The 24,516-nt window shown below is 37.2% G+C and overlaps 1 protein-coding gene across 1 annotated transcript in view; it reads left to right on the forward strand.

Annotated features, from left to right (window-relative positions):
- LOC106166336 (uncharacterized) overlaps window positions 1-19,483 on the forward strand; it is a 28,188-nt gene extending 8,705 nt beyond the window's left edge. Inside the window, exons 15-44 of the mRNA XM_013544864.2 lie at window positions 454-601; window positions 996-1,127; window positions 1,302-1,480; window positions 1,739-1,889; window positions 2,199-2,330; window positions 4,256-4,420; window positions 4,518-4,581; window positions 5,005-5,071; window positions 5,723-5,859; window positions 6,404-6,444; window positions 6,898-6,967; window positions 7,393-7,459; window positions 8,002-8,144; window positions 8,432-8,484; window positions 8,706-8,825; window positions 9,149-9,436; window positions 10,021-10,131; window positions 10,840-10,989; window positions 11,359-11,496; window positions 12,389-12,673; window positions 13,802-13,907; window positions 14,120-14,197; window positions 14,693-14,874; window positions 15,159-15,392; window positions 16,037-16,249; window positions 16,428-16,616; window positions 17,020-17,262; window positions 17,883-18,059; window positions 18,618-18,806; window positions 19,088-19,483. Of these exons, the coding sequence (XP_013400318.2) occupies window positions 454-601; window positions 996-1,127; window positions 1,302-1,480; window positions 1,739-1,889; window positions 2,199-2,330; window positions 4,256-4,420; window positions 4,518-4,581; window positions 5,005-5,071; window positions 5,723-5,859; window positions 6,404-6,444; window positions 6,898-6,967; window positions 7,393-7,459; window positions 8,002-8,144; window positions 8,432-8,484; window positions 8,706-8,825; window positions 9,149-9,436; window positions 10,021-10,131; window positions 10,840-10,989; window positions 11,359-11,496; window positions 12,389-12,673; window positions 13,802-13,907; window positions 14,120-14,197; window positions 14,693-14,874; window positions 15,159-15,392; window positions 16,037-16,249; window positions 16,428-16,616; window positions 17,020-17,262; window positions 17,883-18,059; window positions 18,618-18,806; window positions 19,088-19,293 (4,458 nt within the window). The 3' untranslated portion in view covers window positions 19,294-19,483. The remainder of the gene's footprint in view (window positions 1-453; window positions 602-995; window positions 1,128-1,301; window positions 1,481-1,738; window positions 1,890-2,198; window positions 2,331-4,255; window positions 4,421-4,517; window positions 4,582-5,004; window positions 5,072-5,722; window positions 5,860-6,403; window positions 6,445-6,897; window positions 6,968-7,392; window positions 7,460-8,001; window positions 8,145-8,431; window positions 8,485-8,705; window positions 8,826-9,148; window positions 9,437-10,020; window positions 10,132-10,839; window positions 10,990-11,358; window positions 11,497-12,388; window positions 12,674-13,801; window positions 13,908-14,119; window positions 14,198-14,692; window positions 14,875-15,158; window positions 15,393-16,036; window positions 16,250-16,427; window positions 16,617-17,019; window positions 17,263-17,882; window positions 18,060-18,617; window positions 18,807-19,087) is intronic.
- Window positions 19,484-24,516: the final 5,033 nt, after the last annotated feature.

The following is a 24,516-nucleotide window of genomic DNA, read 5'->3' on the forward strand; positions in this document are numbered from 1 at the left end:
ACGTGTATGATACAGGCTATAGAAAATACATGTTTTGTAAGCAATGTTCATCTCTTTACCTTGATCTTGTAACCTCCGCGGTGTATTGATCTCATGACATCATGTTCCTTTACACATCACGTCACTGGATCCTCTCGGATTTCAGAAATTTTCATGACATCCTTACGGATTTTTAGAAAAAAAATCATTGCATCATGTTGTTTTACACACCATGTCTTAGTGCCCTCCCGGCTCCCGGTTAGAAAATATAATGACATTATTTTTATTTACAGATCATGCCACAGGGTTGTCCAAGGTTTTTAAAAATCTTACGACATCACATTCCTTTACAGATCATGTCTTTGGATCTTCTCGGATTAAAAAAAGTTCATGGCATCATGTACCCATACAGATCACGTCACTGGCTCCTCCTGGATTTTACAAAATCTCATAGCATGATGTTTTTTTTTACAGATCATGCCACTGGATCCTCCTGGAACACCGCAAAGTTACTGCGGTACAGACACGCCCCCGAACCTCGTTGGTTTTGCATTTCAGCTGAATTTTATCAGTGATTCATCTGTGAATAAAAATGGTTTTAGAGCCATATACACAGAAACCAGTAAGTAAACAATATTAAACATCTTTTGAAAGTGGAGCAATAAGTGCTAATATATATATATATATATATATATATATATATATATATATATATATATATATATATGTGTGTGTGTGTGTGTGTACATGTGTATGTGCACAATACATGTATAGAAGTGTTTTGCTTTTTGGTGGTCGTTGTGCTTATTGTTTCTTAGGAACATTTCAATGATTAATTTCAAATGTTGTTAGATATTTGTTTGCAGTCATTTCAGGTTTAAATTTTAAGTTATTTGAGGGCTTGATGTTGTCAAACATAGCTTTACATACCGTTTCATGCCGTTTAAACAAAATCCGAACGAGGACGGGTTTCACGGTTCTTGTATATATATGCTAAGCACGTGTTGTCTATTTAGATATTTCTTCATGGGAGGCTTGGGGGAGTTGGGAAGGGTGCTCACTGAACGGCACTCGTTCTCGCACCAGGCAATGTCAGCCATCACCGGGACTGTGTAACGGAACATCGGTAGACGTTAGTGATGGATGCCGTAAGTTGTAAAAGCTCTGATCTCTCTCTCTCTCTCACACACACACACACACACACACACACACCATTTTTCGTTATAAACAGTCTTTATATAACCATGTGCTTTACATCACGTTGCTTTCCCTCATGCACTTCTTTTTACCTGATTATTCATTCTTTTATCTTCCTCTTACAGCGTGCGACCGGAACATAACAAGTGTGCCTTATTGGCTGTCATCGCCAAATTTTCCCGATCACTTTCCTCTCGGTCTTCGGTGTGTGTACGCTGTAGACACATCGGCGGGGAACATCACTGCAGAATTCTTCAACTTCAGTCTGGGAGCCAGCGGATCTTGTCACGAGACCAACCTATCGGTAGATAAGAAATTACTTTCTATCTTTTATCTTTAGCGTTAAACAATACCAAAACCTTATGATTATATCAAACGCACTAATTTAGTTACATATAATAGGGGGCCTATGATAGCCCCAAGCAGCCGATACTGGTGCGATATGTGACAGAAATATATAGTTGAAAAAGTATCGAGTATGACATAACGAACATGATTTTTAAAATGTCGTTACCATTTTACTCATATATATATAGGAATTTGATCTTTTCATCGTTCTCAGATATGGAAAACCAACCCTGACGAATTCCTGGGGGTGTTCTGTGGAGACGATATGCCGCCCAGAATGGACGGGAGCTCTTTTCGTTTGGTATTCACGACAACTGTTTCCGGCACCGGCCCGTACAATGGGTTCGATATGTATATAAACATTGGTGAGAAACTGTTGTTAGAAGATCAGTGTGCAGAAAGCATATAAGTTTGTGTAAACGTGCATATTTTATCCAAATATCACTGATATATATAAGACTGTAGAGTTGATATTGATTGGCACCCAGCGTTCATGGAGTAACCTCAATGCAATTGTATGGTCAGTTTGATAGCAAACGTTTATGTTATACAGTGTATGGTGCTTCGAAAAATAATTTTAAAAAACTTAACTAAATAAACGCATGTCTGTAAACAACACAATCTATAGAAAAATTACGTTGAGCATCACTGCATGATTTATCTGATGATTTCAGGAAACATTGACATGGTACACTCCATGTACCTTCCAATGAAGGAAGTGGCAGCAGACAATACCATATACGGCTCAATTAACGGTCACTATGCTAGATTTCACGGTGTCCCGGAATACAGCTCTAGCTCTACAAGTCGGTACAACTTTCTAGACTTTCACAAAAGCAATGGATAGAGATTTAAAGATACAGGGTTGCTACTTAATATGGAATATTTTTTATCATTGTTATTTTTGAGTGCTGATTAAATATTTTTTGGCTTGATTCATCAAAAAAGTATATCATTGAGTGAGAAAAATATCCAGTCTTCCATTGTGAGATATTTTGGTCAATAATATCAAATCTGACATAAGATGTCATTCAAAAGAAAAGAACACCCCCCCGAAAACCATATCAACAGTTTGATGTCAGTATTAACTTTAAGCTAAGATATTAAAGAAAATGATAGCCTCCGGACAGTGATAAGTTACACAGTCAAAGAAATCATTACAGTAAATCATGAAAAGTCATCAATAGCGGGTATGACCTCCAGCAGCCGCTTGCAGCGCCCTCATCCTACATGCCATACCCTGTGACAAGTTTTTTAGAGTTTGGATGTTGATATCATTCCACGCAGTGATATTTGCCTGTCGCATTTCATCACTATTTACCGGCCGATGACCATAGCTATTAATTCTCTGAGTTACTTCCGCCCACAGATTTTCAATTGGGTTCATTACTGGGGAGTTTGCAGGCCAGGGCAGTTGCTGAACCTACTGGTTTTGAAGAAAAACAGTGATTCTGCGAGCTCGATGTGGGGTTGCACAGTCGTCTTGGTACACAAAGCTGTTCCTAAAGATGACTCTTACAAATCGAAGCATTGTTTGCTGTAGAATGTCTCTGTAGGAACCCTGGTTGAGGTTGCCTCCCAGAAAAACCAACTGGTTCTGGACACCGGCATGGAATGCTCCCCAAACAGAGACGTTACCACCCCCTGCTTGCACCCTAAGTAGTACACAATCATTGTTTTATGCCTCTTGTACACATCGGCGGACACGGATTCGACAGTCAACCCCCAAAATTCCATATCTGACCTCGTCACTGAAAACGACGTGATTCCAGTGTTTTGGCTGCAAAAGCACGTGGTCCCCAGCCCATTGCAGACGTCGCTGTATATGACCTGCTGTTAACAGTGGTTTACGTACTGGTCTTCGTGCAAAATAACCAGTTTGCTGTAATCTTTTGTTCACAAGGGACCTTGAAACGGCCCCGGGCGTTTGAAAGGCATTCTGCCACTCTTTTTTTAGGACACTGGTTGTCTTTGTACGACCAGCACGGCGCACTCTAAGGAGAAGGCGATCCTGTCTTTTTGGTGTGGTACGCGGACACCCTGGTGGAAGTATTGGAGTAGGTGCCCCTGTTGTAGCATTTGTTTGGAGGACTTTATTAACGGTTCCTGAAAAATGTTGAATTGTCTGGCAATGGCTATCCGTTTCTAGCCATTTTCTCTGAGAGCAAGAATCCCATAGTAAGCTGCGTTGCTTAGCTGTCGAACCATATCTTCTCTAAGGTAACTGACAAGTTTCAGAGCGATCCCTTTGTTGCTTCTCTAAATACACTCCAAAGATTGACCAAACCCATGCGCTTTTATACAAGGGCAGAAATTGCCGAAAAGACCACCCCTCACATTTCTGACCACAGAACATGCAACTGCTTACATTAATTGTTTCGAAAGTTGCATGGTAATTAGGTAACACACCTGGCTACACATAGAGTGACACCTCAGTTTTGGATTTAAAATAGTTGGAGAGAAATTAAATATTTTGTAGAACATTTTCTCGACAAAAAATAATATTCCATATTAAGTGGTAACCCTGTAGTTTTAGAAATAATTTTTTCACAGGGAGATGTGTGGTAATTTGTGATTAAGGGTTAAGCGGATGTTGTTTTAATTTTCTCAAACAGGATGGGATTGGGAAGTCTCCAACAGTAAAAGTTTATCCAATCAAAACCGGAACAGCCCCTAACACGCTGTAATTCCATATCTAACTCATTAATCGATTTATTATTATACCTTGCAGGCGACGCCCTTTCTCTTGACGGTCAGAACACATACATCACTGTGTTTGACGGCCTTAATGGATACCAAGAAAACCATTGTATTAGTAATCCCGGTCAATGCCACGCGGGTTACACAATGACCTTTAGATTGAGAATGCCGTCTCTGACCTACGACTGTTCCATAGGTATGGAGTGATGTCTTACTTCCTCGATTTTATGCTGAATTTTCAGTAAAAATGATTTTTTCTGGTTTTAACACTTGTGCTCATTTGTTTTTTTCAGAGACAGTAACCTGTGCTAGTACATACGATGACGAAGAGGCCTACTGTTACGGGAGCACCTGTCGGTAAGTATTGGTGCAACCAAGCAATTGAAAATCACATATACTTAAAAACGACCACAGTAAAGTTCGGAAGATTTTCGTAAATTCTAAGATTTATCAGCAGAATCTGTGTTTTACAGTTTATTTCACCCTTGCCCATTGATAGAAAGTTAATGTGTCAGCAGATTTGCTTTTTGGATATTTTGTAATAATAGCATGATGATCCCGTAACCGTGGAGCTGGTCTAACATGTCCTAATACATGCCGTAAGTAAAAAAAACTCTCTATTCGAACATTATGTTTGAATGTACCAAAATGTTATAAAGCGGCGAACTCGCAATTCGAATACAGTGTACGTGTCAGATGTCTTTCTGGAAGCCATCTATTAACATATATATCATATATAGCGGTTAAAAGTATATGGCATCTACTTTCTTTGTACCTCAGATTTGTCTGTCCGCCCGGCTGTAGTACCCATAGCGGAGGTGTTGTCGGTTCCAGCGAGCAGTTTTATGTGAGTTCATTTCCAAATTACGTTTTGTCCATAGAAAGTTCCAAGATGGGTTTGTTTATGTGCTTAGCTACTTTGCTATATTCAGATCTCTTTTTATAGTTTGACTTGGCTGTCACAGGGGCGGATCGAGACCGTTTTCTGGGTCTTCCAAATAATCTGGACCAATTCCGCCACGCTGTTTAAAAAGAATGGGACAATATCCCACAAAACAGAATTTTAACCCTTGTTGAAGGCTTGTCGCGCCGCCTACAGGAGATAATTGCAGTACGCGGTAGACACACACGCTATTAGGCACGTGACCTTTAAAGAGCACACCCTCACGCTAATTGTGTGTAAATTTGGTGACATTTGATGGACTCTTTTCAATTTAATAGATATTTCTTTACATCTGTGGAGATCACAGTGAAACATTGGATTTGAGGGGGTACCTGTTATAAATTTGACTAAATGGTATAAAATGTGCATTTTTTCACCACTATTTTGTATTTTCTGAACCATTAATCATGTTAGACATGGAATCTGGAATAAAAAGCACCGTTTATAGCAAATTACATCTGTGAGGGGATCATTTGTAAATATAAGTACATGGAAATGGGGGTGGGACAACGTTTTGGACCAATGTTGTATATATGCTGATATTTTCCTTTTTAGTACAGCTCCTCAATCTGCGTTGCAGCTGTATTGGACGGAGAGATCCGTGCGAGCGTTGGCGGAGTTGTAACCCTTGAAGAGCTAGGATGGAAAGACAACTTCACGTCTGTTGATCAAAATGGCGTAACATCTCAGAAGTACGTTTGTGTCTTATGGTGCTGTTGACAGTGCTGTTGGGGTTATCATAATTTTGAATGTAACTTTGTAGCTGTATCACTCACATTATACATGTTAATTACCAGGGGCCACTTCAATTGGGGATAACTGTGGATAACGCAGTTCACTGGGTAAAATTGTTATGCTCTCGACGGTGATCCTGAAAATAACAGTCATTTTCACTAGTGCATAGCAATATCACTATCAGGGACAAAGGAGAATCCACCGTTTTGGAAACATCATTTCACCATTAAACTGCCCAGAGGATAACAATAGGATAGCGCTACCCTACTGTGTTGTTACTGGGCCCAGTACTGAAAATTTTGAATTTAATATTCGAATCGTTTTACACGAAAGAAAAAGATATTTTCGCAAATTTGCTGCCATGAGTTAACAGTGCAGAATGGCCAAAGTATTCATTTTAATACTGATCAGGACGTTCTGAATGACGATGGTCGCTGTTGTGTGTCTAAGTCATTTCGTGCAGGAAAGTAGCTTAATATACTGGTATTTATCTCTTTTCAGTCGCACAAGTAGAGGACGAGCGTTCCGATTTGTGGCTTCAGGTAAAAGCTGCTCTTATCAGACAACGCAGTCTCTCTCTCTCTCTCTCTCTCTCTCTCTCAGACCAACAATACATGAAAGCCTAATTAGTTTGTCTGTACTATCTGTTATATTCATTTACGTGTTGGAACAGAAAAAGACTTCTGAAAGACTGGAAGAAAGGGAAAGGCTTACATTAAGCCCCCCTCACAAAAATGTTTCCAAATTACTTTAATGAAAAGGCACATTGTCAAACTAGGTGCGTGCACGCTTACTTTTGAAAAGCTGAACTAAAATACTTCCATTTTACAATTGAAATAAAATGATTCAACAATCATCTTAAATAGAATCAATTCTGTCCGCACTTGTGTGTGTGCGTGCGTGTGTGCATGTATGTTTGTGTGTGCGTGCTGGCATCCGTGTGTGTTTTAATGGTATAACGCAAGGAATAATTCTGTTGTGTTAATATCTTTCAGTACCTGTGCTAAATTGTCAGTCTACGTTAGATGACACATATTGCCCGAGTTCTAGCGACCTCAACTGCACGTAAGTAACAATACTTTTAAGTATTTAGAAATACTGGTAACTGTAAGATTGACCCTCTCAGATTTTGATGAAAATTGGTGAATTTACATGATCTTATTGTTTCAAACCAACACGATTGATATTTTAATTTTTTTTATAACGTCATGGTAACAGCACTGTTACGCTCCATAATAAATTCTATAAAGTGAAAATAGTTAAACCATTGTTAAGGCTAGCTCATGTTTAACGAACGTAAAGGTAGATAAGGAATGTGAGTATAAATATAAGTTGACTTGAGTTTGTCATTATACAGTACAGCAGTAAATGAAGACACATATATATTAATAATGGTGAGCGTGATTAACTAACAGTGTACCCGCTGAGCAACACGTCAGTCATATCAATCTCTATTTCCACTTAATCTATAGTGAATAATCTTATTTCAGATTTATTTGTCCTGCTGGTTGTGAGAATGAACCAACTTATATATACGGCACATCGGAGTATTCCTATGTAAGTAATAACCATTATATCAGGTAACGGAAATACAAAATTTAGTTACAACAGCATACGTTAAAATATTCTTGGGTGTGAAAAAGAAGAATGTACATTATTATTGGGACAAAAAACACCAAGTTATTCGATTTTTTTTTTTTTTTTTTTTTTTTTTTTTTGCGTTGAATCTCCTTTAAATGATATACGTCAAGATAGATCATCAAAATATGTATAACTTGAAAAATAATTTCTAATAAGTCGAAAATCGTCTGCTAATTTTTGGTTGCTTTATTTCATGTCAGTCTAAAATGTACGTCGATAGTCGTATATTACACATTGTAGCAATACATAATGTATATAATCAGTAGAAAAAAACTAGAAAGATTCAAACTTACTTTCAAGGACTGATTTCTACCGTCAAGTCGTTTCGTTTTGATTCTTGCGTGCTGCTTCATACAAAAGACCAGTTTGTTAAAAAGTCGTTGAGGTATCGGCCAACCAATTGTAATTCATCTTTTTTTTAAATTCAAATAATAATGATAATATTGCGTCCATTCTAGGATTCTCCAATCTGCAAGGCGGCCTTACACCATGGTCCTAGTGACGGATTGACAGTGGGGCAGACGGGCAAAGTGGTAGTCCAGAAGGCCGGTAATCTGACAGAGTTCATGTCCAACACAAAAAATAATATAGATTCTTACACGTAAGTGTCAAGTTCTAGTGTTATGTGGTGATTATTATAAATTTGTATCATCTTCTCCTAAAATTGAGGTATCGGTTTGTTTAATTTCAATACGGATGTACAGTTTGTATATGTGACCAAAAATGCTTACTAGCTTACTAATATAAAAATCTTGTTATCTGCTATATGATATATTCATTAGATAGACCCCTCATTAGAAAGATGCTATCATGAATATTTGTGAAAAGATCAAGCCAACAGACGTCTGGTGTGGGTATATTAACAGCCGAATTTTACCAATATTTCAGAAATACTATTGGGGGACCTAGCTATCGTTTTATTCCGGTCTCTTATCAGACAGGTAATTCAGTTTGTACACCTTTGTCTAGTTACATGTAAATGTATGAAGCAAGTGTGAATATTAAGAAATCGGCATCTTATCCTTTATTTTACTTAGGTAAACGTTCAAGACGATTTGCCTTTTTCAAAATTTATTTTTATCTTGACTATGGAAGAAAATTGCCTTATCAGTCACTTTTTGTTTTCAAAAGTTAATTCAATTTTATTTTCATTTTGCTGCAGTCGAGAAGACGACATTAATATGGAGTGGGCCAAATGGCCTAATACAGGTCTGGATGGAGGGCCAGACGCTTAAGGCCCACTTCATGACGGTGAGGGATGAGAATTCCACCCAGATGAACGGTAAGTTGAAGCAAATGCGATTGCAGTAATGCTCATTTGACGTTATATAGTGTTTAAAACACTTTTCTTCCTAAACAATGTTAATGATTACAATAGCTTTGCAAAATATGTAAGTATGATTGACCATCTTATCTAGAACATGCTGAAAATAGAGCTTGGAAATTATGTCAAAAATTGAACATAAAATCAGTAGCATATCGCTTGAAAACTGTTCAGTATGTAGTGAACTCCGACGGAACTGGTACAGATGTAGATAGAACCTTAGCGAACAGATATGGATTATGGATACCAAATAAATGTGGCCATAAACGTTTTTATTCCAGTCGATAAATGGGAGGTTCAATATTCAGGATTCCCTTTTGGGACGTGGATGAACATAGCCATATTATGGGACACCGTAGACTTGAACCTGTACGTTACGAGGACGTTGGTGGATACAGGAACCAAGTTTGCTACAACAGAAATGAAACCATCTGGAGATACTTCGTTCACTATTGGTAAAGCTCAGCGGAATCCAAGTCGCTGTCACAACCTCGAAATGTATGATTTCTATTATGAAGACCACTACGTGCCTTGGGCAGAGATCTTGGTTTTGCAGACAATAAACAAATGTAAGGAGACGATGTTTTTTGTTTTAATTTTAATTTCAGTGCATTTTTCAGTCATTATAACAACATTGTAAATATTGTAGAACATATATATTCTTTACACGTTCGTCGGTTAAAAGCAACGAAGTTTAACACGAGTATCGAAAATACAGTTCTTACATGTAACACATACATTTACTCGCATGAGTAAGACAACATACCTGGTAAACTTACATGTACCGATTTGTTTTAGTCAAAACATTCATTGTAACTCCAAAATATGATAGTATTCACATCGTTTTGTATCTTGCGGTCTGAACAAATCCCACTGCATTGATTTTAGTTCGTTAAATCTGAACTAAAATCAACCAAAGTACCATTCCTCTTTTCATCACCCCCCTCAAATGCGCGAACGTTAGAAAACATTGCTTCGGGATGTAGATACACGAATGCATGTTTATTTTTGATTTCAATACAATTATACCTACTTTTCATCATCTATATACTGTACAAATGCATGTTTGTCCGTACTAGAAGATCCTACTCCTATTTGGGTACACAATGCTTCCACGTGTTGAAAAATAAATGGCAGCTTCTCGTAATTTCAGTTATTGACCCAGACTACTTTTATCTTCCCATGGACTCTACAAACCTCGAAAACCCTAGTCACGTACGCACTACAAAATATGCCCATTTATCCGTTGAGGAAGGGGTATTTGGTAAGTTTCATTTGTTTTTTTTTCCTTGTCCCACTTACTATTTATGACCCTGCTATAGACGAAAAATTAAAAAAAAATATATGTCTCAAAAACCTTTAACACGATAAGTTAAAGGGATAATAACTCTTCATATGGGATCTACATTTCACAATAAAAACATTCTGAACAACTCATAGAAATATAATATATTCGGTTTTACCACAAAAATGGCAGTTATAGCTATTATTCTGATATCTGAGCTTGTCTTCAGACCACGTGACCTCCATTGATGGCTATACTCTGTTATAATATCTTAAGAGATTTTAACAAAAAACCAAACTTTTTAGAAAAAAACCAGGGACTTACTTTGAATGTAAAAATACATTCATTAACCATTGGTAAGCATGGGAAAATTGTTGCTTACTCCAGGAAAATTCATTTTTTGACCAAAACGAAGAGTTATTATCCCTTTAAATTTAAAAAAATGTTAAATTCTCTTTATTCCATTTGATTACTATCAACACGAGAACTTGCTTTAACAGAGTCATCCATATTCTCCTTTGAAGTTGCCGTGTATAAATGATGGACGATTTAGCCACTGTCCCGTACCCATGTGTACCACGAATTACCTCAATGCGCAACATACCTTTAAGTAAATGTTTTTTATTTAATGCGACGTGTATTACAGATATTTATACATGTAGATTGCATTCTCCTTTTTTTACACAGGCAACGCCGTTTGGCTCGGGGGTTGTGAATATGCAGAACTGACAGACACGGTAGATTTGCCTAATTGCCTGGGAGACCTCTCCACCTGTACAGAGGGGTTCACATTCTCCTTTTGGATTAAGAGAACTGAAAATACGTCGTCGTCGCCAGGTGAGTCGTAGTGCGAGTCTCTTGCAATATGCATATACTTACAAAGATATACGCGTTTATATTAGTTTGTACGCGTTAAACAGATACCGATTTTGCTGTAGTTGCCTGGTATTTGTTATATAAAGATAATAGAATTTTTGATATATGCATATTTCATATTGATTCAAACTTTGACATGAAAAGTTACAACGTTTAAATTTTAACTTTAAAATAGAATACAATAATTAATATCTCTGAACAAGATGGGTATATTTCCTAGATCTATATTTTCTAAACAAAAAAAAAAAAAAAAAAATGGTGAACTAAAGAAGTGAACCAACATTATAGTAGTTCGGCGGTTACTGGTTAGAATGCCAATGATTGTTTCAGTCAGTGCAGTTGTCCTCTCCAGTTTAAGAGGGTTCGATGCTTGTGACAACCCAGGCAATGCAAACGGTTTCTTCATTTGTTTGAACTCGCATCCAAGTCAGGGGATTCACCTTTGGGTCCACGTACAGCGCCAAGATAGTACGTATGAGTTCCAAATGAATGTTTCTTAACTAATAGACATAATGCTAGTGTTTGAATGCTTAGAACTGTTTTGTGTTTACATTTGGTTCCTTTACCCATATGGCCGAGAAACCTTTTGCCAAGCCTTTGTTAAATAGAGTTTTTTAATCGTTTTGACTAACACACACACTCACGCGCGCACGCACAACACACACACTCACTCACACACACACACACACACACACACCATTCACAGAAAATTGCCGAATCTTGTATTTCTACTCCGTTTATGCAATATTCTAGAGGCATGGGAAAATCTGTAGGCGCAAAATACCACGTGAAACGCTTTATGATCGCATTCTAATTTTTTCTTAGTGTCCTTCGTCCCTTCCATCATAGTTTTGCACTCAACACATCTCCATTGACTATATCCTCTCTTTCATATGCCTCTCAAATTTTGATGTTTTTGTTGCAATTTTTTCTATAATATGGCATACTTTAATTATATAATGGTTACCAAGCACACAGTTGGCTTGGGTTCTTAAGGAAATAAGCAAAAATATTCTCTTTACATTTGAATTGGGCCTATTTCAAGTGCTATGATGAGATCATTTATTCGTTATAATACAGGGGCGGAAAATATGAGTCTTTATTTACTAAGAGCGCATTCAGAACAGAGGCCTAACATATATGGCGACCCACTAAAAAGCTTGTCCCTTAATTCCCGATTAGTCACTGAATAGACTCCTCGCGGGGATTACGCAACAAACATTCAAGTGGGTCGGCCATATTTGATCCGTCTGTTAGTCCGTTGTTCTGGATGCGCTCTAAGACTCTGCATAAACGAATAAATGCCAAGTTTAGGTATAAACATAGATATATATTATTAAACCTTTTTTATAACTCTCAGATGCCTGGGTATTAGAAAGCCACCAATTACAGCCGGACGCGTGGCATCACGTGATGGTCATGTGGAGCCTGGAGTCTTTGCTGTTGTCTGTCAACGGAACCAGGCAGACGCAAGACGCACCTTTCTCAAAGTTGACGTCAACGGGACAGACTATAGTTCAGCTCGGCGGTGAAGCGTCCATGGTTTGTGATTGCTATTTAGACATTTCTTGTGGTGCCTATCTCCTGGACGACCTTAGATACTGGGGTTACAGACTAAATGAATCAGATGAGCAAATACTTAAAGGTACTTAACCACCATTGGTTGTATTGTGTAAAGAAGCTCCAGTAAACCTTGCCAAACAGCGTAATGAATTAAGTGTTACTTGTAACTGCTTCACTTTATAAAGAAATCTTTTTATACAAGGAAAATTCAGATATTGTGGCAAAATGTTTGGCCGTATTAAATAGGCTGAAGGTTCAAATATTGTGGCAAAAATGTCGGTACTTTTGTAGTATACCCCCCCCCCCCCCACCCTGTAACTTTAGCTTTTCAAATAGTTTTTTACAGTTTTTTTACATTTTCTTGTTCATCTATGTCAAAACTGTTTAAATAAAATGTTTTTGTAATTACCTGTGGTCTTTTTCAAGTTTTAATCAAGTTTAATCCAGCCCATTGAAATACAATGTGAGAATCTACCATGCATCTTGCAGTCAATAACTTGCCGCATTTTCATTGGCTAACTCTAAGGTTACATGACTTTCAGTTTTGACTTGTACTATAGACAGTGGGGAAAACACATTTGAAAATTGTTTTAAAGAAATTCAGTAAATATTAAAAGGATTATGAAGCTTCTGTAATGTCCCACCATTATAAAACATTTTGTTTTCTCAATGGAAATAAAAACTTGAAGTCAACATCAGTCCCTTTTTATTATTCATGTTCTTTCTTAACATAATCAGATTTATACATTGTATACTTGGACTTCCTCTGTGAAATTTGTTAGCTTCTTGTTCACATGAAATCATTTTCACATAATAGGGATGATAAGTACAAAACTTGAGTCTGGCAAGTCATGTAGCCTTAGAGTTAGCCAATGAAAACGCGGAAAGTTATTGACTGCAAGATGCATGGTAGATTCTCACAATGTATTTCAATGGGCTGGATTAAACTTGATTAAAACTCGAAAAAGACCACAGGTAATTACAAAAGCATTTTATTTAAATAGCTTTGACATAGATGAACAAGAAAATTTAAAAAGCTGTTTGAAAAGTGAAAGTTACAGAAAGTTACAGGGTGGGGTGGTATACTACAAAAGTACCAAAATGTCCTCTGTTTGCAAAATGTTTGAAGAAGATTGAATGTACGACCTATAGACCTGGTTGACTATGCCGGTGAGTTTCACTTATAAAAATTACAATTTTTTTCTTATAGGGTATACGTGTCTGGATAAAAATCTAGTCATGACTGGAGCCCACAGTGGCAAATGCTATCTCGTGTCTCCAACAGTAGCATCATCTCAACACTCTGGATCTTCAAAGTAAGCTAACTTGGTGTTTATTTCAATAAAATATTTTATCATGTTTCATTTTTCTTATGACAGTTGTGTTGAAAAGTTACATTTCGTGGTTAAATGTGTGGATATAGCTGATTATACGATACTCTATCATGATCTAAGTGGTTTATTTCATTGGTTATCGTTTTAAAAAAAATGACTTTTCAAGTATTTTACCTTCATTTTCATTTTTCAAGGTGTCAAAATGAGGGGTTTTGTGGTTACCTAGCAAAGATTGGAACACTGCAGGAGAATTCTTTTGTATACAGTCTGTTGTAAGTATATATATACTTGGCTTTTTAATCATAGTTTTTAATTCAAGTCAAATTGTCATACCCTGGACTCAGTACATCTTTATGGATAATGTTACTTTACTGGCTTAATTCTAAGAAATTAACTTCTAAAGATTTATTTCAAAATATGAGGCATAGAGGTTGATGTTTCATTCGTTGGTGGCGTAGAACAAAATATTCTACTTGTAAAATTAAATCGATCTCTGGAAACCTGCTAGGTCGCCAAAATATATAAAAAGTGTGTGGATTATTGGAGGCACGAAAATCGCTGGTACAGTTATACGGATCAATAGTAATTTCTCATATATATGCCTATCAGGGTTTGGCGACCATTTAACCTTAGCCTTTCATGGGTGGTAAAAAAGTAGCAGTGTTCTGTAAATAAGGCCAAATTAAAAATATCGAAAATTTGAGAATGATGTTATTAATCAAATTAATACCCTTCCAAGCATGACCCCTACGTACACGCAATTCCAGGAATGCTTCCGGCTCTTCATACAAGGACTACTGGATAGCAAATCCATCCACCTATTCTTATTATGCGGCTGGCGTTTCCCGTTCTGGTGGCGAATGCACGGTGAGCGGCAAACGACACGGCGGAGTTTGGCAGACTAAAAGCTGTGCCTCCACTGATACACGCTATGTTTGTGAGAGAGATGGTAAGTAAAATACAAAACCCCTGCAATAATCTAAAGGATATGTAAGCGAGGCTAATTGGCCAGTTTGTATCAATTGAAAAACTTTTAGCGAGAGATTAAATGAACTTCTGTTAAATGGTGCAATGGTAGAAATGTTACCTTGATGATAATTGTATCCCTAATTATTTTCCATCATTTTAGAAGGAGTGAATATGCAATCGATAATAAAGAATAAGACGTAATAAGGTCCACAATCATAAGTCTCACGCTGACAATTTGCTTCTTAAAATACCCTCTCTTTACAGGCTACCCTTGCCTTAGTGCTCCGACGATGCCAAACAATGTAGAGTATTCTGTTCAATATGGCGACGATGTGAACCACAACAACTGCTATCCCTCGGGGACTGTGATAACTCTTCTACGATGTAGGACGGACTACGTGCCAGGGCTAAATGACAGCGACGTTCTCTCAAGTGTTTGTTTGGCAAACGGCGTTTGGTCTCATCAGTTTCCTACCAGTTTGGCATGCCAGATATACAGTAAGTCGTGTACAAATTGTGTATAATAAAAAGGCTATTGTGCGAGTAAAAAATTGCCACAGTATCATTTAAAAAGGTATCTTTAATAACCCCAAACAATCAGTCCATAAAGAATCAATCGCTGGTTCAGGTTCCCGTAAATAGCCAGTATCACTTCTGGAACATTTTCAGTTCTCCACTTTAGTTATAAAGTACAAATGGAAAACGCATTTTTTTTCTTTTCATTTTTTTTCAATGTTAACCGATCTTATTATTGTCAAAATGCATAAATATCTAGGTTTGAAATGCTCTTTATCTATTCAAATCAGCCTCTGTATTCTCAAAACAGTAAATTGTTCAATATCGACCACATCATCCATTGATTTCTTAATGCCCAGCACATGCAAGGATTATCGATCAAAATGATACTCAAACGTCTTTTTTACGCGAACGAAAGGTTGTACATAATTCTTCATTATTTTTTATTTTTTTGTTTTGATCCTTGTTTTGTGCACGGATCAACACGATCTACAATAGGCCCTATAAGTAATGATTTGATATCGAAATGACGGCTTTTATGGCAATTTCTGAATTCCACCCAGTATTGAAGTTTATTGGTGGTTTAATTGATTTACATAAGTATTATAATGTGCAAAATATTTTAGGTCCCGCCAACAACGACACTACAACAGTTAGCAGTATTTTATCAAGCACCGCCGGAACCAGTGCAGGAGGTGGTGGCGGAGGAGTTGGCAGTGGTGGCGGAGGAGTTGGTGGTGGCGGAGGAGTTGGCAGTGGTGGCGGAGAAGTTGGCAGTGGTGGCGGAGGAGGACTGGTCACGAACATCTTGGCCGAGGACAGCACACTATCAAGTCTTGGTACGTCTATTTGCATGTTCTTCAAAGATTATTTTGGTTACTATTCTCACAACTTGCAAGGATGGATAGATGACAGGTATTTGGAAGTGTACTCGTTATTTTGCTCGGACGATTTACAATGCTGTCAGGTATGGCGGTATGTGTATTAATATTTCAGTTTAAGTTTCAATTGTTTCAGAGATGACATCTTCGAGCAACTACGTTATCTTCAGCACGACGGGGTCCAGCTACCACCCATTTAGCCAAAACCCCACAACAACAACAACCACAGCCCAACTGAATACTGTTAGCACTCCGTCAAGCATAGGCGCCAGTTCATCATACAGCACCAGCATCGGTGAGACCACTGGCACCACTGCACCCTCAGGTAATTGAAGAATACGGAATGATGTCTCAAACAGAATTTCAGCGGTTGACCACGTTTTAAACCAACTGGTTGTCCGACCATTTGATATTGGGTGCCCTTTTGTAATAGTGCGATTTTCTGTGGTGTTTAAGAAGTGCCCAGTAACTAGAAAAGCATCTAGAGAGAGCAGACCTCTACCAAGATTTCTCAATTATCTATGTTACGCAATCGGTGCGAATTATTTTCCACAAAGAAATAACGACTCTATCTAGAAAAGCCATTGTTTCAAAATTTTCATCAAACTAAAAACAACATTAAAGACTTGCAATCATTTAATATAAAATATATTTAGATCGCACAGTGTAAACCATATGCCTATCTTTGCAACAAATGATCCAGGTACGAATTTCTTTTTTTGTTCCAGACTTCCAAACAAGCACAGAAACTACCTCATTCACAACCCAAACTGCGACCACGACCCAGGATCCCACCCTATGTCCTTACCTACACTACACCAACGCTACAGTAAACACGCGCTTTAGGATGGTGGGCACGGTGGCCATTGTGACATGTGTCCAGGGGTTCCTCTTCCCTGACTTCACTCTCGAGAAGACATTAACTTGTGGGGCTAGTCGGCAGTGGGAGCCACCTGCAGTTGACTGCCAACGTAAGTTTTTCAGATCGCACGCTCTTTAAATTTGAAATAAATTTTGAATTTGAAATTTGACCATCCATGCAAACTACATGTAACTTATACACAACTCAGTTTGAATGGGCCGCAATATCGAGGGACTGACACTGTTGGGGATGCTAAAATTATTGAACGCTGACTGCAGGTTGGTCACATTTACAGACTCCACGCTAGATTGTTTTTAAACATATACTTTATTTATGCATAATTACGATGTGTCAGTTGGAATTAGATATCGATTTTCAAATAAAATAAAAATTTGACTTTATTTTCAAAATTGTCACAGAATTTAAGCTAGAAGACTACAAGATCTCACTATATTCTTCAAGTGTAGTAAATATATATTTTCTTGGCTCCCCTCGTTGTGCTGTACAATATATATATATATATAGTAGTGTTATAAGAACGGTAGTCCTAGGAATTCATGTCAAGTGAGGATCGAATGTTTTTAGCACAGGGTTAGTCGGAGTATTGGGGTAAATATATGGGGAGAAATGTCACCTGTACAAAGTAAAGGGGAACTAACTAATGCTACATGTATTAGTGGACTACCATTCCTGTACCATGGGCTTAATGTCGTTATTGTATGTCTGCAGGCTACTGCCCCCCTATCGCCGCCGACCACACCATACCCAGAGTGAACTACACCGATCCTGGGGTCAGGGTTAGCTTCCAATGTGAGATCTACCATACATTTCCCAACGTCTCTCTAAGACATGATATAACATGTGGGTATGACGGGACATGGAATGATACGGTTCCTGCTTGTGCTGGTGGGTTACATTAACAATATATATATATAATAATCAATAATGAAGCAATAAAAACATGTTATTTATCTAATACAGACTGTCAAAACTGCTACAATGATAAAGTACATAATGTTTTATTTTGACAGATAAGGTCCTTCCCAATACATCATTGCACATAATTACATGTATACATTGAATGATGTGAGAATAAGGGCTGTAACAGATTGTTCATCATTGCTGTATATTACTCTTAAATTATGCATTGAACTGAATTTTTAATTTAATTGTACATGTAGCACAAACGTTTAAGTGCAGAGACCAACTTTCGTGTACATGTTGTATGTAATAAGTGATAGCATAATCAACACGTAGTGTTTCGAGAAAATAGATAATCAAATCCTGCAACTTCCGTAAAATTCAAGAACAAGCCAACTGAGTTCCAGAATCTGATTTATGTCTATTCCTGATTTCAGTTCTACTGGATGATTAAGAACATTCAGTAATTCAGCAGCTAGTGATAAATGCCACAGATAACTTGTCATTTGCTGAAATTCTTTCGGGTTTTTTATCACTTTTCAGAAATCACCAACTGCCCTGTCTTACCGAACATCACCAACGCTGTTCCTGTCTCTGACAACACTTCCGTCGGTGTCACTGTTCAATACCAATGTCTGAATAACATGACATTTGCTGATGATCTACCCACGCGATCCACCTCTTGTGGCAGAGATGGGAAATGGCATCCGAAACTGGTGGTTGGTTGCTCTGGTAAGTATTTCCTATGTCTTCTGTTTTTTAAAAGTAATTCTTTGGCAGTTGGACATAATTTCCGTTTACTGATTAGGTCACCGTTGTATTACGTATACTCTATGGTTTCATGAGGAATACATGTACATAACAGACTCCCACATTTACAGTTACGGTCGAAATTCTTTCAAGTATCCTTGATGCACTTTTTCATATTTACGGACTAAGATGTGTATACCCCCACGCCCTATAAGATTTTTAAAAAATACAAATTATTAAATGATATCATGACATATTTGTAGGGGAATCGTTCAGGTTTGTGCCTCGATCCAGGAAGCACGCCATAGACCCTGTGGAGGCGCCCGGGGCCCCGGCTATAGGATCTTTGGGAATTATATTCGTGGTGACTTTGCTCGTGGGGATCGTCCTTTTGGATACTACGACGCTATTCAAACAATTACGTTTGATGAAACGAAACCTTAGTCGATTTTTGATTAAAAAGAGATAAGCAAAACGAACCATTTAAAACAGTGTTGGTTAAAAGCATGTAGTTATTGAGTAGGAAAAAAATTTTTTGAAAAAAAGAAAAGAGAATATAATCAGGTTTTGGCACTTGAATGTTAACACCGGATTCTCCTTGTATAATGGCATTAACAATTTCACATTCTGAATAAAAATACGATTTATATTAACAACAATAACTGTCTTTTTCGTTCGAGTGGTTTCCTTGAAATGTTGACGTCGACCCTCTTGAGTAACAGTGTCGTTCATAACTGAATACCGTTTAGTATTCCTAACATTAGACGTATATACGCATGCATACATGCACACATGAAAAGGAGTAGTTTGTGTGGGTGCTAAATCTTCCCTGTGACATTTATTGCTTTATTAATTCTTTAAGCCCTCGGTGTGTTACATGCCAGGTTTTAGGTGAGGTTAAGCATGTCCGGACAATGATGTACCGGTAGTGAAATATAATGAAAAAAGTAGGGGCTCACCTGCTGCAACCACACAGTATCACAAAGCTCTGTTTGGTGTATAGAAGATCTATTTATAAAAAATCATTAAACCCACAGTCCTTTTACCTTATAATCCGGTTGTGATTTTTGTGTGTAATAATATCGAGGGCAACTCAGCCGTAAACGCTGTTATCAGTTTCATTTTCGTACATTCTTCATGTTCTAGCAAACAAGTATACAAACAATTACCTCATGATAAACGGTGAGTTTGCCACTAGTGAAAGAGGGCGTGGAAAGAACTATTGCAATTATCGAATCAATTTATTGAATACGCTGTAATATATGCACGGGGGAGAATCCCCGGCACCCATCTGATCCAAATCTCCTACGACTTTAGTGCCGAGACAACTTACAACTGCCAGACTTATCATTATGGTTTTTCATAGCAGCCGTTTTCTTGATCTTATGAACTGCATTGTACCTTCCGGCTTTACAAGGTTCAATTTATTCACTCTAGATTCTAAGTAACATGGAATTCTATATTTTCCGCGAATGTTATGGATTCAGCGTATGTACCAAATGGAACAACATATTTTCCTGGAAACTGTAAACAAGAATAACTACGCGCGTTGATGAAACAAGAGCTATCTCCGTTTTCCGCGGTATTGATCCACATTAATGACGCAATGGTTTAAAAGTAGGGCAAATATCGATCTTTTGATGGAATGCAATCAGCCAAGTATGCTCCATAGAGCACGGAAAGCCCAGTGTGCTTGAAAAACGTGATCATCGTTGCCTGCGGCTTATAATATATTTATCATAAAATGCATGGGAGGTAGGCCTATGCAAACAACCGGGGATGCGCGTATGCAGTGCTAAAACAATGGCATCAGACTAGTTTTTACCTCATTGTAGCAAATTCGCCACAAAGGGACGTTTCTATGGTACTATCAATCTTGTTATTAAGTGCCACTAGCGTATTTGACATCCAATGAGACGCTGCATCACAGTGCACACAGTACAGATGTATGTTCATCGGAATTGGTGCAAGTCAACCACAATGTCTATAAAGAACTGGATGACAAAATCCCTTTCAATAAGTACATAAGTAAATAATGAAGCTAAAAATTCCTGGAGGGATTTGTGCTTGCATGCAAATAAATAATAGCCCAGTCCTTTCCGAGAATAATGACTGAAACAAGCATATGTGTCTATCTCTGTCATTAGAGGGAATATCTAATGATATTAATAAATTTTGTATATTAGGAATAGATAGCAAGCAGTTCTGCCAACTTTTTGCCGTAACGTTTTGTAATGAATTACAACATTCTATGAATACAAAATAGATATTTGTAGGTTTGACAGTTTGCTAGTATTGAAGGAATTAAAAGAAAGAATTAATGATTTCAGTGCATTTTATCCCCATGCGTTGTTGTTGTTGTTTGTTATGATTTTATGCTTGTGTGGGAATACATATATTTACCAGTATGTATGTCGTTGCGAATTACAATGTCGACAACACTGTTATATTATGTAGTTAAAAATCCTCATAATCAAAAAGAAGTTTGCAAAGCTGTTTAAATCGGTTGTCAATAAAGAAAGATACGTGGTAACGCTTTATCAACTTGTCAGGACCTAACAGACTCAGTTTTATTTATATGGGCCAAACCGCCACACCATTCACACTACTTTGTCGACCTTAATTCCCACATCAATGACATAATATGATTTTAATAAACTACACAAATGTCAAATTTTATTGTGGTAACGCTTACCTAAAGCTGACCCTCAACACAATGGAACGGGTCGTGTTTCTCACTCAGAACTTAAGGATTTACATCAGCCCTCATCAATAAATTCTTATTTGAAATTCAAGGGTTAAATACTAATAATGTATGTTCAATTAGAATATTTACGAAAGGAACCAAATATAGAAGACCAGAGGGTAAAAAATAATACTAATACTACTAATAATAATAATTATTTACTCTTCAAAAAATTGCACAACACATGCACCTCAGTGCTTCTTTCATGAAATCATTGACACATTAAGAACCTTAAATTTGAATGAAAATTAATATCAGTATAAAACTTCAATTTTACGTGTAATTAAAATATCCCATAGAAATAAATATTTCATACTTTTCATCATAGTTGATTATTCAATTTGTTCACACTTAATAGATGAATGCCATTGACAAAGCAAAAGACAACTGAATAGAACCGATGGTTCTCTCTTATTTTCTGGCATCCTGTGTAGCATAAAATTTTCTATATTTCTATGTGGACATAAATATCTAAAAACGAAATTGCATAAAATTTAACATATGGCAACTATATGCAATCTTTACAATTGAAACTACTAAAAGAAGAATTCTACTTTTCACACACTTTTTTAATGATCAGAACATTTAAAAATTAAAAATTAAACGATTCAATACACATTAAGTACAATGAAGATATATTAACTCAACAATGCTACCTCCCTCGCATGTTCCTGTAGTTTTTAATGTGAATGACAAACGTTAGGGCCTACATGAAAAGTTACAGGAAAAGAAAAAAAACTATTTTGAGAAGTCCTATCATTCTGTATTGTGAAGCTAACGGACATTGTGGTCATTGATACTTTGCAATATAATGGCCAGTAAACAGATACAGCATGCAAAAGGCGAAATTTTGAGTTAATTAGGGCCTGAATGTCAGTTCATTTTATTTATAAAAAGTTATAGTCTATGTAACCGTAGTGTCATTGGAAATTTGCAGTAATGGATGCACGCGGTGTCACAAAGCTTGGATTCATACAGGTGCTTCTGATGTGACAATTAAAAGAAGCTTATGTTTCAGGCAACAGCATCTACCTGTAACTATGTGCATGTAAGCATGGTCAAGATATGTGCCGGTTATTCTGCAAGCTGCATGCGTGTTTATTTCATTACCTTTGAAAAAATAACCGTGTTCACTGACACATTTGTTTGTATACTGCATTGTGCACTGGAACCTACATTCAAACCTAGTTCAAACAAATAATGTAAGATAATATTGATAATGACACTTTATATATGTTTGAGCTGAATTCTTGGAAAATTCAGCCAGAGGTTTTGTTTCATAAGTTTCTAAGAACTCCGTTTATAATTAAGTTTCATATATATTCTGTCCATTGTTGGCATCCAATCCTTTGTATATAGAACATTGCTTTTGGTTTTACATTTTTCGAACTAGCTTGCATTTGCGTTTTACATGGAGGAAAGTACGACCACCATAAAAATAATTACTTAGATGCGTATTTTCATAAAACTGATAGAAAAACGTGAGAGTGTTAGCACAAATGAAATTAAAAAACCTAGTTTAGGCATGAATACGTAAAAGGCTCTGGATAGAGCTATTCTGTAACATGTATTTCAAAAGAAAGCGTCTTTAAAACAACAACAAAAACAAAGAATAAAGAGGTTATCAAAACTCGAAAGTGAATAAACCAGTGTGTTAATCAGGAGATAACAAAAGCACATGGTAAATTCGTAAAGAGAGGATCAGTACAATCGTTTTGACCATTGCGTAGAGATTAGGAAGTGGCGAATCAACCTCCCACTCCCCTCTGCCAAACATTTCAAGTAAAATAACATCTGGGAAAGTTATCGACATCCAGCTCTTCAAGGACAAAAAAAGGGATCAGTGAGACTCTCCTTGCAAAGGGTTACCTCGGCAAGCAAGAAAGCTTTTGTTACTATACTACTAGTGTTGATTTTATGAAGACCATAAAATGATTTAAAAAACGCCAATCCGGACGCTTGATAAACAATTTCTACCATGCGCACTTTTGTCTTGAGTGACGTCAGAAAATGCACCGAGTACGTGTCCTCAAGCGTTTGAAGGTCAAAACAGAATTGCGCAATTATACAGACAAGGCGGTCAATATTGACCTCACGCAACCTGTTTAGGGTCATTGCCAGGGTAGTAGGTCTAAGAGCGCTGCCTAAAACACCGCATTGATTATTTCAACCTGGCCACAGAAAGGTTGTTTACAGCATGCAATACAGGCCAGTGCCGGCTGCTTCTTTATTCCCCAAAGGCTTATTCATGCCTAATGCCTCTCCACGCTGCAATACTGAATATGCGCAAGGTAGAGGGTCATGGCCTACATATATTCAATGCTTGCGTACTAAATAATTGTGTTGATGCAGCTGGCACGGTCTTCGATTAATACTCTTGGCAACAGAGAAGAGTATTTTGCTCTTAATGTTATCATTCCGAAACCATATATCTAATTATGCGCTTTAATATGTGTCTATTTCTGACCAGATGACCCTGACTGAACTTAACATTTTACTACCTTGCGTTGAACTTGGTATTTGTAGTTTATCTCACCGTACCAAACATCCATGACTAAGGTGCCTTATTAATTCCTATAAAAACTCTACGATATTGAAGTAATCGACAGTCTTGTCCAATAATCGAACCAAGCATTCGCAGAGACAATTAAACAACATAAAAAAAAACAAAACCTTTTTTTCTTCACGATTCGGTTATTGACCGAAATCACAAACAATCATATTTCACAGATGTTCTGACGCAAGTCATTTGCCACAAACACGTCATGGTTATTCCCATTTATGACTACTAAGCCTACAGAAGAACATTGCATAATGTTATATTTACACATTTTCAGGCTTTTTTTTAGGTCAGGGCAACTTAAATGATAGCGAGGCTATGAACTTTTGCCCTCACGATAAAACAGCAATGTCCTTACGTAACCTCGCAAATAGAGGATTCTAGCC

The sequence above is a fragment of the Lingula anatina genome, chromosome 2 (assembly GCF_051362555.1).
Source record: "Lingula anatina isolate TDL-2025a chromosome 2, LinAna3.0, whole genome shotgun sequence".
NCBI classification, from domain to species: Eukaryota; Metazoa; Brachiopoda; class Lingulata; order Lingulida; family Lingulidae; genus Lingula; species Lingula anatina.